This window comes from Haliaeetus leucocephalus, unplaced genomic scaffold (genome assembly GCF_000737465.1).
Source record: "Haliaeetus leucocephalus isolate CR32 unplaced genomic scaffold, Haliaeetus_leucocephalus-4.0 Scaffold840, whole genome shotgun sequence".
Lineage (NCBI taxonomy): Eukaryota > Metazoa > Chordata > Aves > Accipitriformes > Accipitridae > Haliaeetus > Haliaeetus leucocephalus.
In genome coordinates, this window is record NW_010973276.1 from 4,468,913 (window position 1) to 4,487,725 (window position 18,813).

Here is an 18,813-nt window from a genome sequence, read left to right on the forward strand (position 1 = left end):
CAAGCCGCTGCCAAAACAACAAGGAAAGGAAGAGGAATGTCTGCCGGCAACTTGGCTTTGATCGCTTGCATCCCGGGGCTGGGTTTGATGCTGTTGGCTGCGGAAGCAAGTTGAAAAATCAAAGGGCCAGGCTCGGATTTGATAAGGAGAATGATAGCGAGCATGGGGCTCGCTCAGTTCGGCTCCGACCACGATGGCCTGGAGCTGTGCTGCTCCTCCGCCGGTAAACAACAAACTCTGCAAGACAGCAATCGTTACGTGGCAGAGATAGAAAATGCCAGGGCCGTGCCCAGCGTCCCAGGAGGCACTGAACGGGCCCTGCGCACGCTCATCAGCGCAGCTCTCCGGCACCGCAGGCCACAAAACACAGCCGGTGCCAGCAGCAAAGAGCCGGCAGCCTCAGCTGGGCTGCCCCGCTCTGCCGCGGGAAAGCCCCATGCCATCTCCCAGGCTGCCAGTCCTGGGGGCGAGCAGTGTGCTGCAGACGAGGAGAGGGGCTGGCCGTGGGACTGCAGAGATGCCGGACCCTGCAGCATCACTCACCAGACCACGGCATGACCACGTCTGGTGCACGTACCCGAGCGTGGGCTCATCTCGGGCAGCTCTGGGAGCCTGTTGGGCACAGGAGCCTTTCGGGCAGGGGCCCCTGTGAGTCTCAGCACAGTCTAGCGGGCACCGATGCCTTCCAACTGCTCGCTCCTTGATCTCAGTGAAGCACAGAAGTGATTTTTACAGGACCCTGCTCACTTGGATCCCTCCTTAAACCACCGAGGGCTTTTCCATAAGAGGAAATGTTTCTTTTCTGGGTCGCTGCTGAGTTTTTTAAAAAGTGATTTGATTGCTCACGAAGGGAAAATGACCCGAGGGGAAGAGCGTGCAATGTTTGGAAGCAGTAGAGATGAGCCCCCACTCTGTCCCAGGCGGGGAACACGTGTTTTCTCTTCCCTGTGGTTTGCTTTACCCTGCTGCCCTCTGCTCACACCGCCCCCGGCCACATGCCGACCCCTCTCCGAGCCCGGCCAACAGAGGAAGGTGCCGGGTCGGCAGCTTGTGGGGCACGGAGCAGCATCCATACACGCCGCAGACGCACCGGGGGCAAAGCAAGCCCTGTATCCTCTTGGAAGCAACTTTCACTGGGATTTTCAGCTGTGCCTGCTTTAGAAAGCAACTTAGCAATGATGCAACCTATTTCCTGTCCATTCCCAGTCAAACCCGGATCACAACGACAGACAAAACAACTCATCCCAAAATCTAACCGCTTCTATCACTCTCTGTCCTACTGGGAAGATGCTGCAGGTCCCCCACCAGGATCGGTAATGGTCAGCCTGGATCCCAAACCCCCATCCTGAGGAGTACTCACGTGGGTGCAGGCGTGGTGGAGCACTCGCCAGGAGGATTCATCGATCTGCTGCTGGAGAAACACGAGTCCAAACTCAGGGGCCAACCGGAATGAGGGGGTTCACGTCACTTAAGTGACTATTTTATTATTGCTAACTGCAGACACAATCAAGCTCCATGGAAGAGCCTGGCTACGGTGGCCAAAGGGTCCATCAGCAAGAGGTCCATCGGCAGCCCGTGCCGGTGCTACTGTGGCTGCGCGTCCCTGCCTGCCAGTGCCCGTCCCTGCTCCGAGCCCACAGGACTCCCTGTCGTCCCTGCACTGCCAGCAGCCCACAAGGCCATGCTGGAACCCAGGGACCGAGCAGCCATCCTCCTGTGGTAATGCATCCTTCGATTCTTTTCCCAAATATGGCCTCATCGCTCTCATTTAATCACCCCCAAAACTGCAGCTGGGATTTCAGGAATGCGAGTTTCCATTGTGTTTGCCCAATTACGCTGCCTAGAGGGGTGGCAGTGAGGAAAGCTGCAATGCCCTCGTAATGGGGGAATGGGCATGATGCACCTTATGGGACATACCTGGGGGGGTCAGGGTTTGGGAGCGACCAGAGCCCAGACTGAAAGAGCAGGTGCCAATGGAGGGTTACAGAACCGATATCAGCTCGAACATCGCCGTGTCTCACACCTCGCCCGCCTTCTCTCCGCAGGCACCCTAATGCTCAACCTCACCCGTGACAGGGCAGTGACAGCCGCTGGGGGACAACCCTTTACCAGCCCTGACCGCACACTCCGTACCTGGCAATCTCGGCACCCTGGAGAGGGCAGGTGGATGTTCCCGTTTCAAGGCACGGAGGCGCACGTAGACCCCGGCAGAGAGCATTTAGCAAAGTACAGGACGGGCTGCAGACCCTGAGCCCTCGCCCATGATCCCCCCAGCACTGCTGTCAGGTTGCCCTGTGAGCCGGGAAGTGCCCGAGCTACACCGAGCTGTACGAAAAGCATGAGAGATGGGTATTTTCCCAGAAACAACCACTTTTCCTGATGGAAACCAGTTTCTTTGCAAGTTGTATACCACCAACCACTGAGCAGGACCTGTTGCCTCCAAGCATACTCCAGCACAACCCCCTGTGCCTATGGGAAGCCCACTGCTTTCCACGAGGATGGTTTTGGACAACTTTTGAGGATTCTGGAAGTTAGCTGGTTTGGTCTGGACTTTTTTTTTTTGTCTATGAGGAGATGTAGATTTAAAGAGCAAGAGCCTGCACTGAGCAGCACACACACGAGCACCCAAGGGACAAACGCTCTGCGAGACGTTTCTCCTCATAAGGCTGCACCTGAGCAGGACCAGGACCATGGGGTCTGGCCAGGTTTGACTACTTCTCATGGGTCCTACAGCCTCAGCCTGGCTGGGCAGGTTTTCCCAGCCACCAGCAGTGCTGTCATACTGCAGACCTGTCCAGAAAATGAGCCAAATTCAATCCCTTTTGTGTCCCAGCAGCAAGCTGACCCAACCCAGCCCACACATGATGGCAGGATGGGGCAGAGCCAAGGGACAGCACTGCAGCCAGGGGACAGGACAGCGCGCGTGGCCACCTCACAGCAACATCCCACCAGCAGAAGATGAACCCGCGCCCCAACACTTGACATCCCAGGCATCATTTCCAAACACACAAGCTGCTCCATTACAGACCGCCCCTGCCCGCTCTGCAGATAATTTCAGTACTCTTTAAAATACAGCACTCAAGTCAGCACAGGCTTAAATGCTTGTAGAATAATTTATTGGTATTTGTGGCAGCAGAGTTTACTGGCCACATCCAGGGCTGTTCCTGTATGATGTGCTGCATTATTAAACCAGGGTTTTATGACAAGTATCTTCCCGCGTCTGAAAGAGAAGCTGTCAAACCCTTTGTCACTAATGAGGAGCCACTCCCCAGACTGATGAAAATCAAATCCTTCCCAGAAATAAATATCATTCATCTCGTTAGCCGTTGTGGTTAACGGAGCGGGGGCACACGCACAATTTGCGGCGTAAGAGGCACTTTCCTGAGCTCCGGACCCCATCCTCACAGAGGGAGGAGAGGTGATGGCTGGGCAAGACTGGTCAGCGGCGGGTGCTCTGCTCCTGCGCTGGGGATGGGGGGCACGGAGACCCGGAGCCACGGGCAGGCAGCACCCGTCTGGCAGCCCGAGCCCTGCCAGCCCCGCCAGCTGGGACGGCGCTTCCGTGAAAAAAGTAACCGGGTTGTTTATAAAAATCCAGGCTGGGGCTGTTTATCCGTGCCGGCGAGGGGAATGGTTTGCGTTTGGGGAGGGCGGGACAGCCGGCGGGACGGATAATTCGATTTGGGTTTTGGCAGGGGGCAGGGAAGAGGGTGGGCCTGGGAAAGGCCATCGGCCCTGGCAGGGGACCACACCAGCTGCCCAGCCAGGTCACACCGCGGGCCCCCGCCCCGCCGGCACGGCTCTGGCACGGCTCTCCGGCGGAGGAAGGGGGGGTCCGGGCAGCTCCGGTCCCCCCGGGTGCCACGGAGCGAGTCCTCGAAAGCGTCAGTGCTGACACACGGGGCCCTTTTGCCGGGGAATACATGAGCACCGCCTGACAGCAGCGCCGAGGGGGACCGGTATGACGGCACGTCCTGTGGGCCGCGTCCGTCCACCGCGGCAGCGCATGACTTCATCCACCTCTGAGTCATCCCCAGGGCGGGCAGGCGGCTCCTCCGGCCGCCCATTGCCGCTGCCGACCGACCCGCCGCCGGCGAGAGCGTTGGCAGCTTTGCCTGGCGGGACGGCCGCCCGCCTCCCCATCCCGGCACCGCGTGGGAGCCCCACGGCTTCTCCCCCTCGGGAATTCACCGGCACCACCGTAGGAAGCATAACCAGCGTGCTGTGGCCGCTCCACTGCCACGTGGGCAACGCTACTCCAAAATCAAAGCAAATTTATTCTGGAAAAAAGCCCCTGCACCTCCGCACGGAATAATTATGTTGAAATAGAGTCACTTTTCTTCCAGCACGGTTTCAGCCCAACGCTTGTGCTACCACAGCCCGGCTAAACAGCTTGCCCAAAGAGCGAAGCACACGGCGCTAATGGCCTAGCTTTAATTTTGGGGCCCCCCGCTACAAAATTAGGGGTGTTCGCAGGGAGATGCTCTTTGAAATACCCTTAAGAGTGACTGTGACAGCCCCCCAGGCGAAACATCCGCGCAAGGTCCTCTCGTTACGAGCTCATGCAAATTTATGCTTATTACTGTACATTGCATATTGGATCAGATCGGTTTACCATGACTCAAACTTTTTTCTTTTTTTTTTCTTCTTTTTTTTCAATGAGAAATTACACGCTTGGAAGATATTCCTCTTCCCATTGATTCCCCCCTTTCAGGGTTAAATGGCATTTTCCATACCCGAACACAGAGGATTATTTTAGAAAGGATCTTCATCTCAGGAGCCCGAATATTATGCATAATGATCCATCAGATGCTTGTGCCTTTCATTCATCGGTGCTGAGGAAGGCGGTCTGCCGGGAGCATGCGCCCTGCCTCGGAGCGGGCGGCTGCTCAGTTTTCTGACAAACTGGAAGCAGAATCATGTGAAGTCCCTGCTCTTGGCAGGAGATTTTTAGCAATAAGTAGCAGCTTTATGAGGAATATCCTTTGCCAGGGGACCATCAGCCAGGGAGCAGTGGGATTCTTATTTTTTAATGGACTTTTAATAAGTAGGCCACAATGATAATCTTGACACCAGGGTAGCTTTATTTCTACGTGTAATTATCTCCACTTCGCTCTCAAGCTCCCCGCAGCCTCCAAGAGCAAATAAGACCACCAACCTCTCCGTGAGAAAAGGAGCGAGAAAACAGCATAGGGCCACTTGAAATGCTATTTGTATCAGACCTCATCCGCTCCTCTCATCTGATATAAAAGTCAACCTCTCCTCCCCTCCTCTAAATCAGTTAAATCTCACTTTTGGCATTTAACTGCTTGAACCCTTACCAGCCAGAAAATCTGTGCTCGGAGCACGGGCAGCGCTGGGAACACAGCGCCATGTCTCCCAATGCCGCAGGCAGACTGTTTGCACCCCCGTCTCCTCCCTGCGTGCTGCCCATCCCCACGCTGTCCCACCGTGTCTCCCGTCCCTCATCCCATCATCGTCTCTGGTGACTGAGACTGGGCAGGTGAAGGCAAAGCCCTCGGTGCCGGGGCAGTCCAATGCCACAACTTCCCCACCACAGCCCTGACTCTTCACGAGGCCACATGGGCAACAGGATGAGGGACTTGCATGGGGTTAAAAATAATGCGGGACCCCTTGGAAACAAGCAGGGAGGACGGGCAGTCAAGGTGCCGGCTGAGCCTCTGGGACGGGTTACTCCCTGATGAGCACACCTTCTGCAGGCACAGGCAGAATTTGACCAGCTCTGAAGGTCCTCACTAAGCAAAAATCCTGCCAGGAGCACCCCTCCTTCCCAGCCCTCCAGATTTGCCAGCATCTAACCTCTCCCATGCTGGTCTGCGCAGCTGCACGCTGACCCAGCCTGGCCCGGGAAAGCAGGTCCCATCGGCACCATGCTCAGGGGAGAGAGACCCCGGCTCCGTGAAGGGGTGCAAGGGAGACGCTTCACCGCTCCCACCAGCTTCTGGCAGGACTTTTAACAACACATTCCTCCCTTCGTTACCTTAAAATCCCACCCTAAACCGACTCTCTCCCCAGCACAGCCTCCCTCTATGGCACGGACCCAACCGTGCTGCCCCCGCCAGCCTCCGCTGTCTCCCCTCCGCAGCAGCGTGCCCTTCCCGAGCCCGCATGCAGCCTCGCAGGAAACGGATGCAAGCGACATACAGAAATACTGAAGGTATCGCAGCACCAAGTGTGCATCTCAAGACCCCCCCAAGATCTCTGGGGGAGAGCTGCTCCAGGCTGGATTGTATGCAGGAACTCTTGTTCTGCACCTCTCTCCTACTGCTATCCATGCAGACAGCCCTTGGCTCTTACAGCTTGTCCGAACATCCCACCTTCCACCTGAGCATCCAACAGTAATGGGAAATATTCACTGCTTTGCTTTCCCCCCAGACTCAGGGATCTGACTCTTCTTTCAAAATCAATACTGTTCTGGTCGAGGTCTGCTCCAGCAGAGGTGCGATCTGCTCCCTTCGGTGCCCAGCAGCCTCCCTCTTCATGATTTACAAATATTGCTGTCCCCTACTTGCAAAAACAGTCCTGCCTTTTACTACAGTCAACGCAGCAAGTCCCTGCTTCCAAAGGCTGGCACTGAACGAGGCTCCAAATGGCAGCACATGAACTCCACTGCCCAGGCTGGACCAGATTTGTAAATGAAGGAAAGTGTCGTGGGAAATTCTGCAGCTAGTGATGCTTTGGATGCTTTCAAAAACCAAAATACAAACAGTACCTGCTGGGTGCAGGACGGGCAGGTCTGTGGCCGCAGGGTTAGGTAGGTAGATGCAGAGCAGAGCATTAGATTGCTGCTCTTCCTCCACACTTGTTACTTGCTCAACTTAACATTGAAACCAGAATGAGCTGTGCTAAATGTCTCCACCGCTAACAAGAAACAAATGTGGCCTCATGTTCTAGTTGCTGTGATCTAACAAAACAGACCATGGTAAACACTATAAAAATGTACTGGAGGGAACCACCCTGTGTTTGCTGGGAGAGGGACTGGGTAATCTAATAGGGTTTTATCCATCTCTAATGTCTCTGAAAAAAAGAAGGGAAAATTGGGCCCCGTCCATGACATTCGTCATGTGCTAGCTATTCTGATGTCTTAATGCTGCAGAAATCAAATTGGAGCAAGGCTACCTATCTGCCTCCCAATCAGGATCTAGACCCAAGTGCTGCTTTTTATGGCCATACGGCGTGAAGAGCTGCTGATGTCAGCGGTGGCACGGGCCAGGCCAGTTTTTCCATCCCTATCCCCACGTTATCTGGAGATACTCCCTTTGCGGTCACTTCACTCTCCTCGTGACGTGGATAATCGTTCACTTCATGTACCTGAGGACCCACCAGCGGGACCTTCCTCTGGCTGAAAGCATTCGTGGCGACAAGGTACCTGCCCAAAAGGTCAGCACTTATCTGGGTACCTAAGATTTGTATCTTGGCCACGGTAACGGCAAGGGTTGATTCAGTCACCTATCCCCAGGCACCTCCTGATGCCCTAGGTACCTGCCCGGCCCTTAACCAAAGGGTTAAGGGTCTCCTCTAGCTTCAGCACCAAATCTGCCAGCCCCCACGGGGATGTCAGACACCCTCTGGCACATCACAGAGATTTATATGCCTCTGCTGAGGCCGTCAGCAGAAGTCACTCCCACTCAAGTCATTCTCCTCCCATACCTCTGCCCATAGGAAGAGCCTTGGGCAGGCTCTGCAAGGCAGGAGCACCCCCACCCAGCTCCCAGGAGCCCCGTCCCCGTCAGCACGCCAGTTGCCGTCTCTGGAGGGGAGAGAGAAACACCCCCCGCTCGGTTCTTGCACAGAGCCGCAGACTGCACGGGCAACCCCGTGCTACTCCTGATGCATGGCCAGATTTTCTGCATTCACTCCATCAACTTTTTCAAGCATCTTGGGTTTGTTGTTTGCTTTTTTAAAGCTACTGTGACCTTGGCACGGGGACGACAAACATCATCTGCCAGAAAACAGCATGTTCTGAAAAGCTATACAGAGCAAAACCACAGCCCCATCACAGTCTGCAAGCGAGATCTCCATCTGGGGAGGGGAGAAAAGCAGCATTTGGGGTGCTCAGAGAAAGCACTGCTGAGAAGCTGCAAGTGCAAAGCGCTGCAGCTCCTTGCTCAGCCCGAGGGACGACGTTTCCACGCGCTCCTCCAGCTCTTACCTGGCTCTTCCCGCGCCGCCGGTAATTCCTTCTTACAAGGTTTTTGTAATTCTCATTCTTCTTGGTCAAGTAGTAATACAGGACGCAGTCTGCCACCGTCTGCAATGACATGGGCAATCAGGGAGCAGAAGGTCCCATCCCCTCGCACTGTCGGGGCGCAGACTTACAGGAGCAGCATTCAGGCCCTGCCATTGCCAGGTCTCCTGCTGCTTCTGAAGATCTGCAGCCCAAACAGGCTTCCCTGAACCTCCCTCCCAAAGCCCTTCAGTGGAGCTGGAAGAAGAGGGCAATGCACGTTGTCCTAGTAAAAAGGCTCAGCTCTTCCAAGGGACAGACCACGGCCATCCCACAGGCATGCCAAGATGGAGACGGGGGTGCAGAGCAGAGAGCACCCCACGCTGGAAGCAAAGCAGGGGGAAGGGCTGACCCCAGATGACTGTGGCAACTAAAGGCAGAAGAAGGAGAGCCGCCTGTCACCCTCTGTTGTGGTTATGCGAGGCACAACCTGCCATGCGACTGTCAGCTAGCGTTATTTCCAGCCGCTAAGCTCGCTGGCTTGAGCGTGCACAACTTTCTCGTGGACAGATTGAGATCTGGGTGCTCCAGAGCTGCCATCCCAACTCCAGCTCCAGCGGTTAGCTCCACAAGCACCATCCAGGATTGGACACATTAGGAAAATGGGGAGCCGTGGCTGGGACATATTCTGCTCCTGAACAGCATGGAGCGTACCATGCTGGGAAAAGTCCTTTGCTGAATTGGGTGGGCACCTGAACACTGGTCTTGGGCTACACTTTCATATACAGAATCAGCAGTTGCATGAACACAAATAATCCCACAGACCCATCACACCTGCAAGCGCCCGGGAGCAGGGCGCTGCTGCGTGCTCGTGGGGGTGCACGGGGGCTGCGCTCTCCCCATCCCTGAGCAAGGAGTGGAACCATTTGCAAAAACAGATTGCAACTTTTAAAGTGTTAATTGGATCTCTTTCTAATCTAGCCCTGATTATACACACACACGCGAACACAAAAACTTACAGTCATCTGTTCCAAGGGCTAAGATCGCTATTTTTTTATAATGCAATTTAAAAATCTATTAATTCATTACATTGAGCCATACTTTGCATCTCCCTCCAACAGGATAATGGATGTGTTCTGTATCATAATTACAGCCTGATTTACAAACGAGTACAAATAAAATTAGAAGACATTTTACAGCTTGGAACACAGACTGGATTGTGAGCATCATCCAAGTCGCACCACTTTCGGCTTTAACAAGTGGGAAAGGCTGAAAAGAGCCTGGTATCTTACAGTGACAACAGCAGCACGCGGTTGCTGGTGGCCTTTGCTTGCTTGCTGCTTTGGATGGAAAAGTCAAGGTCTTATAAATTATTTCCCCAGCCTGAGTCATGCAGAATCAGAAAATAATTTAGGCTGGAAGGGACATCTGCAGGCCACCTCCCTGAAAGCAGAGGGGCTCCCCCAGAGTGAGTGGACATTGCATGGATGAAATACTGCATGAGATATGCAGAGGATGCAACTAACTACAGGGGCCAGAGAAGAAGCAGCTCTCAAGTGTTTCTTGCTCAGGAGAACACCTGGTCTATCGCTGTCTATCCAGGCTGGGTCTGTCCAGGATCTGCCCATATGGCCTCACCCAGAACGGGACCAGAGACTCGCTCTTCCCTCAGATCTCTTTTTCAAACCTTTCTTCCATCAGCCCAATTAACAGCAAAAAGGGAAAGTCCAAGAAGCACAATACAGAGGCTTGGGAAAGGTCAGGCCCTCCTGCGAGCAAACTATTCCTAAACACCAAGGGAAGATGTGCGTGTGCTTACGTGACACCAACCCGAACAGCTGGATGAACTGGGACTCGGCCCACCCTCAAGACCCCCTCCCTGGGCAAAGAGGGGACCCCTCTGCTTTGTGCTGGGCAGCCGGGTGCCCACGCCCTCTGTGCGACAGCCTGGCTGGTACAAAATGCCTCCAGGAGATGCTGGAAAGCAGCTCCCCCAGGCAGATCACGGGGTGGGCTGTAACGCCTACGCGCCAGGCTGGATGCGTTCACACATCTCGCGGCGCTGAGCTCCCCGTCTCTCCGCAGCTGAGTCAGTCCCTTGTCTCTGCAGGGAGCTGGGAGGCGTCTGGACCATGCCTGGGGCTCTGAGCCACCACCGCCCACAGGTGCCCAGCATCCCCCGGCTGCTCCAGTACCAAAGGGAGCCACGTGATGGAGAAGAGACAGTGCGAGGCAGGTTAAAGCCAGGCAGGGAGTCTTACCTTCCTGTCCAGAAAGGATGCGATCAGGCCAAAGTTCTTCGGATGCTGCATGAACCTGCGGGAGCGAGAAGGTTAGTATGGGTCCTGCCTCCGACCCCCCTCGCAGCTGGGCTGCCTTGCCCTGCGCGCCTGGAGCAGCGAAGCCAGCTCCCTGAGGGACTCAGGGGTTTGAGAAAACATTTGTCTGCTGCTCAGCTTCCCAGAAAGACAGGAACTTTAAATTTAGCCCAGTGGAGCTGGGCTGGTCAGGAGCTTCAATGCACAGATGTTCATCACGGGGTGGGACAGGGCAGGGGGGCTGGCAGTACCCAACAGCTGCCCATCACCCTGCTCGAACCCACAGCCACCCAAGCTCGTACCGACAGCAGGACAGGCACAGAGGGCAGCTGCACACCTGGCCGAGGCCTCAGGATTTGGCAAGGAAAAGGCGAGGAACTGCCGTCAATGGCCAAGTGCGAGTGCCCTGCAGCATGGCTGGGGGTGCCCCTGCCGCTGTGCAGGACCCCAAGCCCGGCTGGGCTGTCAGGAGCAGCTGCAAAGGACGGGAAGGGAAACCCAAACCCCGGGAGGAAGCACAGAGCTGCCACGTTGCTGAGTTGCTCAAGAGAACCCCGGTGGCACGGCAGCTCTGAGGAACACCGCCTCCTGCCCAGAGAGCGGAGGAGCTGTCAGCAGGCTCGTCCGTGGCTCCAGCAGCTCAGGAGGGTGCATCGCCCGCCGGGGGGAAGCTGTCCCCAGGTGCAGAGAAGTCTCCTCCAGCAAATCCCTTCGCCTAGCTGGTGGGGAAGCTCCAAAGGCCAGCAAGCCCTTGGCACGAGGTGCTCCTGCTGGTAGGAGGACAGTTAACCCATGTGCTGCCAAAGCATAAGGAGCCTGGCGAGTGGTGACTTTGTGCCAGGGCTGGAGCACAGCGCTGGCCCCGGCGGAGAGGCCACCACCAGCACAGGCTCTGTCCCGGGGCGCCGAGCGGCCAGGGCCAGCCCCGTTCGGCATGTGCGGCTCTGCCAGCTCCCAAGGAGCTGATGGCTCCATTCCCTGGGGAAATGGATTGGAGGCAAAAGGCGGGTGAGCTGTGGTGTGGGTGTAACGCAGACAGGACGTGGCGAGCAGCTTGGTGCCTCCAGCCTTGCTGGTGATTCCCCAGGGGCTGCTGACTGCGCTCTCTCCTCCTGCCTTTGCTGCTCAGCCCCACAACCAAACTCAGGGTCAGGGCACCGAGCTGAGCTCAGCGAGGGCCTGACCAACTCCAGCCATGGCAGCAGTACGTGGGTGCTGTCACCCACATGCCGATGCCCTTCATAATGCAGGACCCCCATCTGGTTTGGGTGGCACTGCAGGAACCCTGCCACTGTAACTGGTCACCAGAGCAAGGAGACCTCATCTCTGCTGCTGCCAGCACGAGGCTTTTGCGGGTGACAATATGGGATGGGGGGGACATGGGAGCATAGACAGCAATGTGACCGTGATGCTCGGGCACTTAATGGGATCCCTAGTCTCTATCCCACAGGTAGCTGCAGCCTTTCTACCATCAAGCATCATGAAGGGTAAAACTTACCCCCCCCCAAGATACAACACAGACACCAAGGGACATCCCCCAAGGCACATGAATAAATAAGAAAAAAGAAAACAGAAAGCAGCTTGGCTGCTCAGACAGACTGGGATCAGAGCACCAAGCTGAAGCTGGCTCGTCGCACTGTACACAGCACAAACCAAGGGCTGACCGACGGACAGGGTTTTCAAGGCCATGTTATCAATGATGCTAATGCAGTGTCGGGGGCAATGCAGAGGACAATCCAGTGTTTTTCACGGGCTGGGCCAGGTCCCCATGACGAGGGAAAGATGCTGTGTTCTCACGGTGCCCAGCACGACAGGGCCTCAATGCCTGAGCAGGATCAAGGGGTACCACAGCCATCCCTGCTCCTTCACCGGCAAACCAAGGCCCCCCCAGGAGCAGGCTAGCGATGGGCTCTCAATAAAGAGATCTGAAATCCTGCCCAGAAGCAAATCAAATCAGACTCTTCCTCATGATTATGTTTTGACAGCTAAAATAGTTCAGACCTGGAGCCTGTCAGCCTTACAGTGCCTGGCTGTTTTCTCTTAGAGCCCCTGCCATCAGGGCTGAACAAAAGCTTGCACGAGGCTTTCACGGTCTCGGGAAGAGGCCAGCTCTGGGTCATGATTGCAGATGACATAACTCTGGTTCACCTTAAAAACCTAGGCTAGAAGCCGCAGCACACCAGGCAGCTCGGCTACCTGTGCACCGGGATTGCAGCGAAAGCCAGGGCAGGACTCCCTTGGCCCCCCTTACAGCTCCTAAGTACCAATCTCTTAAAATGAGCTTTGTGAGAGCCCTGAAATCCTGCTGTATTTATGCCTCAAGCTCCGCATCACCCACGGTGATGACACAGAAACCACTGTGCCCAGCAGGATGCATGAGCTGGGTGTGGATTCTTCCAGCCCCATTAGCCAGGCACGGCCCCACCATTAAAGACCAAGTAATTAGCCTTTGCGTCATTTGCGGGCAAGCCTTGCTGTTTGGAGTGTCACATTTTAAGGCTAATTAGCAATGAGGATTCTCCTCTACCAAAGGCTTGGAGCCGGTTTGCTTGTTTTGTTCTTTTTTGGTCCATCTTGGCAATTAGTTATTTCAGCTGCAAACAGGAGTCATCACGAGCAGGGACAGGAGGAGGGATCCTGGATACGGAGAGGCTTCCAGCATGGCTGGCTGTGGGCCTGCTGGTAATCCACAGAGCCATCCCATGATCGTCCAGAGGCCAGGCTAAGGTGGTGCTGCTGCAAGGGACGAGGTGGCCCTGGCGCACCCACATACCTCCATGTCCCTCATGCCCACAGCAGCGAGCCCCAGCAGAGCTCATCCCACTGGAAGGTGATCTCCAGCTCTGTTTTTACAGATGCACATGGCACATCGGGGGCACCAAGGATGCTCCAGTCCTCCATGCAAACACAGCCGGGTCCCTGCTGGGCTATGAGATACGGAGGAGTCTGGACGTGAGACTGAGCTGGGACCCACAGCTTGGCTGACAGCACAGTCGTACCCAGGGAAGGGATCAGCAATCCCCCAAGTGACCTCAGTCGATAAAGCAAAGCTGTTCTCAAGGACTGCTTGCAAAAAGGAGAAAGCATCACAGCCAGAGTTTGCACATCTGATGCGGGAATGCATCCATGGAAGCGGCAGCCGGTGGCAAATCCTGCAGAGAGCAGGACGGAGTGCTGAGGGATGGGCACCGGCTGGATGCTGCAGCCTGAGGGCTTCTGCGTGGGGGAGTTGGATGTTGACAGCCCCAAGAATCCCTCTGGACACGTAGTGCCCAAAATCAAATAGCCAAAGGTATGTAAATCTAAAAAAATGTAACAGTGTATGGAGCATTGAGCTTCACTGGCTATCCTTAAACCGGCTGATACAACAGAGGATGTAGAAGCAGAAAAACTTCCAGTTCTCGCCCTGTCATGAGCAGCAGCTTCCCACACCTCTGCATGGGAGCGGGCAGAGCAAAAGCACCCAGGTGCAAGCACACCAACCATATAAAAAGGCCTGAGGTTTCTGTGCAGGTACATCACCCTGTGCCCGGGTCAAAAGCCACACAGCGACCGCGGCTGTGTCCCTGCGGGGCAAGACAAGCCCTTGGGAAATTCATGCCTTAGCATGCCAGGGCCCTGGCTAAAGCATTGCAGGGGTCCTGTCTCACACTTCCCAAGGGCTACAGAGAGAGTTGTGTGGGCTACACTCACTTTTCCCGGAAGGTCTCCTTCTCCTGTTCACTCCACATGTTCATCACCTGCCGGTCCTTGTAGACCTTCATGGGGTCATCCATGAGGCCGTTCATGTTGATGAATTTAATGCGCTGCTGGTCAGCATCATAGAGCATGGGCGGGATGACGGCGAGCTGGCGCATCTGCTTCTCCAGGTTCTTTGGGGAAAGCAGAGAGAACAGTTGGTCAGCACCACGGGCCCACGGGGACCACAGGAGACAGATGTTCGAGAGGAAAGGACAGGCGGAGGAACAGGAGAATTCAAAAGCAAGCACTAGACAGCTTTATTGCTACAGTAATTGTAAATTAAACGCTGAAAGAGGTTATCGCTGTCAGCCAGGAAACAATTAATCTTTCATTTTGAAATAGAAGGCTCCAAGATACCATGTGGAAATGTCTGACTTAAGCAAAACAACTCCTGACCACAACAAGAGGCAAGTCAAAGCAGCGGTGGCACAGGCAGTGCAAAACCCTTCCCAGCCATCAAACGCAGGGCCACATGGAGGTTCAGCCCCCCACCCCAAATTGTGAGGGAAGTGGGTCAGTTCTGCAAAGCTTTCTGAGAGGGTGGGCAGAGGGAGATGTTGCATTTCCCTTCCACTGGAAACCTAATACTGTTCCAGGAGGTTTCAAATGTCACCATAATGGGGCTGTCATTCCTTTCTTTCCTCTTACTGCAACACCCTGGGACATAATCTGATGCCTTTACTCCATCTTATTCAAGCGTAAAGTTCATCCAGAGCCCTGGCTGCACACCAGGACAGGACAGACTGGGCACACTGGTTTGCTTAAGTATTACAACAGAGTAGCCAATGTGATGTCTCATTTGTGCCATCCCCTGCCCCAAGGCCAGGACTGTCTCTCCAGCTGAGCTGCTGGTGGTCCCCCAGCACAGGTCCACCCTGTGGGGATGAAGGGATGCTCTGGCCACCCTCTTCTGTTTGCTAGCAGCACTATCGCTCTGAGTCCTCCCTGTCACCTAGGATGGCACTGGTCAGACACAAATCCCAACCTTGACCGAGGAAGGCCAGGTCTCAAGTACTGTTATTTTAATTTACAGCCAGACGCCGGTTCCTTGGAGAACAGTAATGTCCAATCATTCCAGCAAGCTGCCAACTCAGGCCTGCCCAGTGCTGCGACCGAGCAGATCCAACCTCCTGTTCCTAAAACACAGGCCTCTGCACGGACAACGATGTTTCAACTCGTTTCATCACGTTCCTTATCCTCACTAGGACTCCTCCCGTTTAGCAACCGGCTGCTTCGGATACCCTGGGGGTGTCATCTCATTGTAGGAGGTCAGGGACAGCTCAAAGCCAGAGCATCGATCCTGACAACCGCAGACTGCCCCAGCTGAAAGGAGAAAGCCCCTGCGCAGAGCCACGGCAGGCAGAGAGGCAGCTGGCAGGAGTGCTGCTTGCAGCTGAGGGTGCATGGCCTCTCCCTTCGCCCGGCAGGGTCTTGGGGTGCCGAGCACTGCAGATGCACCCCGCCGGCAGGCAGCCAGACCTCTCTCCTCTCCAGCAACGCACCAGGGTGGAGAGCTGGCCCCTGCTGCCAGCAATTCTCCCTGGCTCTCACCTCCCTGCTCCTTCCAACCCCGTGGAAGGGCTGGAAGCTCTTATGGTCTCCTCTGAGACAAGCAAAGCAGTGCCTTGGGGCTCAGCAGAAGGCTGTCAGGGTGGAGTTTAGCAGCACACTGTGCAGGAGGTCAGAGGCAATCATCTAACGCTCCCCTTGGCCACAACCTCTGCAGAGCTGTGAAATTTCCCTCTGCTTCTGAGATCCATGTTCTCCGGGCTGTTGCCTTCGCTGGCTAACAGCAAACTGCCTGGGACCCAGTGCAGGGAGCGAACCGTGGCACACAGGCAGCAAACATCTCAGCTATTGCTGGGCAATGGCTGCTCTCCCCTCCCAGACGCGATCCATTCACTGCAGCTCGCCTCCGTGCCAAGAGAGTGGAACCCTTGTGAAACCAGATCCAAACGAAGCCAAGGTCACGGGGATGTTTCAAGATGAATGGAGCACTCCCAGAAGATGTGGGCCAACTGGCTCACGTACAAACCATTCATTCCATAGGATTCCCCTGTGTCAAGCCACACAGCCCATTCAAAACAAAATGAAACAGAAAAACCCCTCCACTCAGCAGCCAGGGCGCCGGCTCCCTTCCCTTGCCTTCCCACCTCCACTTGCAGTTTAAACCAACAGCCAGGAGGTGGTTTTGGGGTGCCACCCAGGATGAGCAGCATGCTGGGGTTTCAGGTCCCTAAGAGGCAGTCGAATGCCAATAAACCTTACCCACTGGCCACAAGCTCCTGAGGTGCTTTGCTCCACGTTTTGCTCCTGCAGAACCATTGCACAGCTGCATTACACCTCTGGGGCAGCTGGAAAGATGTTACTGGGTATTGAATAAACACCTCACTTCGCATCCTGTCCAGAAAGTGTATTAGGCATCATGGCAACCTCCCCAACCTCAGTGGAGCCTGATGTTAGTAGGATTTGGTATTAGATTTCACTGTGGGACCTGGCATAGGACCTGGTGATAGTCTCCTGGCTTCCTCAGAGAACAGTGGAGTGAGGGGTGAAGAGGAGGAGAAAGTACAACCCCGTCTCACCTCTTGTTCTGAGAGCCCGTCGATGATTTCTGACACCTCGTGCTCGCTGCGTGCAGCTGACATGGAGAGCCCGCCGCTGCCCCTCTGTCCTACCCTGCTGGGAAAGGGCAGTGAAACACTCAGACACTGATGCTCTATTTTGTAAACCACATTCATAACAACCCGCTGGCCCTGTTGTCCCTGAACGCCATAACGACCATATCCCAACACCCCACCCAAGCCACGCCATCCCGCACTATGGGAACGGCGCCCGCTGCAGCCCCGTGGGCTCTGACAGCACTTAGTCCTGCCTGGAGAGCACCGTCCCCCGTGTCCCCTGGGTTTTGGGCTCACAGGTCGAGAGCCTCTAACAACCTTCCTTACCTGTGCCAACAGCCACCTCCTGGATCGCTACAACAGAAGGATATTTCATACCCAACCTACTTTCCCATTATTTTCTCCTGTTCATTGCACCACAGCAACGGCATAAAGGCATCAGCACTAGCACCCAGCCATTATCACTGTGCCACAGCGTCTGGTTTGCAAACGCTGCAGGAACTTTTAAATCAAAACCAGCCACTGACATCTTTCCCCCCCCAATATCACCCAACATAACAGCCATGCATCCCAGGGAATTAAAACTTTTCTTATTAAGCACATAAAAGCTTAAACATTTCTCAGTACCATTTCTCCCCTTCTCTTTAAGATAAAATAAAGTCACCGATTAGGAAGTTTGGACCCGTTCATCTGTTTGTGGGGCTCAAGGACAGGATGCTGGCACAAGGGTTTGGGTTCTGTACACATCAGGTGTCCCTGGGCAAGATCCTGGGGCTGAAATGGGAAGGACAGGGAATTTCCAGCAAGAAGGGTGGAGATCATGAAATTGGTCTCCTCCTGGCAGGAAACGATAGGACCTCAACTGTGCTTCTAATGAGGAGGAGAAAACGGACAGCGGATGGGACAGACAGAGGACATCCCTTTCAGTGAGACACTTTGCTCCTTTCATATCGTGTGCGGTCATTCCTATAACCTCTGCAGACCTTTCTTCTACCTGCCCACGCTCCAATCAAAGCATGAGCGTGTATTAGATCATCAACATGACCAAATCCATCTGCAAGTCTCATACGTCTTCATTTAGGCCCACCAGTAAGGCAGTAATTGGCGCAGTCCCGACCAGGTGGCCAGCACAAGGGAGCTGCCCCTTGCTCTGACGTGGCCAGCTGGGAGATCAGCAGCAGAGGGGAGATGGGCAACCACATTCCTGACATTCTTCCTTCCCTCTTGGGCTCTGTGCTGAGCCACGCTGGGGAAAAAGCAGCAAAGCTACTTGTCTGGTGGCTTCTGCTTTCAACTAGAAGGGGAGAAAAGGGACCGACAGCCATCCCAGCCCGCCCCTCCCATGAACAAATCCCACACCCATCCCCAAAGAAAAGAGAAAGGCTGTCCGATACCAGCTCAGCCCCTTCCTACCGCTTCTCCTCTAACCTCTGCATGCGCTCTTGCAGTTCCCGCTGCTTCCGGATCTCCGGGAATTGCTTCTCATAGTATTCCCGCACTTTACTCTCTTTGGCACGGCGCCGGGGGTTATTTTCGATGCGCTCCACTTTTTTTTCCCAGGCCTCCATCAGCTGGTCATAGCGCTGGCAAAACTTCTGTTCCTGAAAGGGCAGAGAGAGAGGGAGCTCAGGAGACGCACCTGGGAAGGGCAGCTCCTCCAGGCCTGTCCCTCAATGGCTGCTCAGGCTGAGCGTGAGTCATATTGCTTAAAGAAATATGGTTTATTAGGACATGGACATGCTCCGGGGTCTGGGACCAACCCAAGGGTAAATTCTCAAAACAGGCCATCAGGTACCCTCAGGCTTTTCCCTTCCAGACCCAACATCTTTGCAGAAACCAGGACTCTCATCCAGCATGGCTACGTCCACCCACCACGCCTCCTGCCTGAGCATCCTCCAGCGCCTTGGGTGCTTGATTCAGCAACCAAAGCCCCAGTGCTGGGGCG

The 18,813-nt window shown here is 55.0% G+C and overlaps 1 protein-coding gene across 1 annotated transcript in view; it reads right to left on the minus strand.

Annotated features, from left to right (window-relative positions):
- Window positions 1-18,813, minus strand: part of NCOR2 (nuclear receptor corepressor 2) — a 179,768-nt gene that overhangs the window by 70,723 nt on the left and 90,232 nt on the right. Inside the window, exons 9-13 of the mRNA XM_010582247.1 lie at window positions 18,297-18,469; window positions 16,833-16,929; window positions 14,200-14,378; window positions 10,450-10,504; window positions 8,168-8,272 (exon numbers count right to left, since the gene is read on the minus strand). Of these exons, the coding sequence (XP_010580549.1) occupies window positions 8,168-8,272; window positions 10,450-10,504; window positions 14,200-14,378; window positions 16,833-16,929; window positions 18,297-18,469 (609 nt within the window). The remainder of the gene's footprint in view (window positions 1-8,167; window positions 8,273-10,449; window positions 10,505-14,199; window positions 14,379-16,832; window positions 16,930-18,296; window positions 18,470-18,813) is intronic.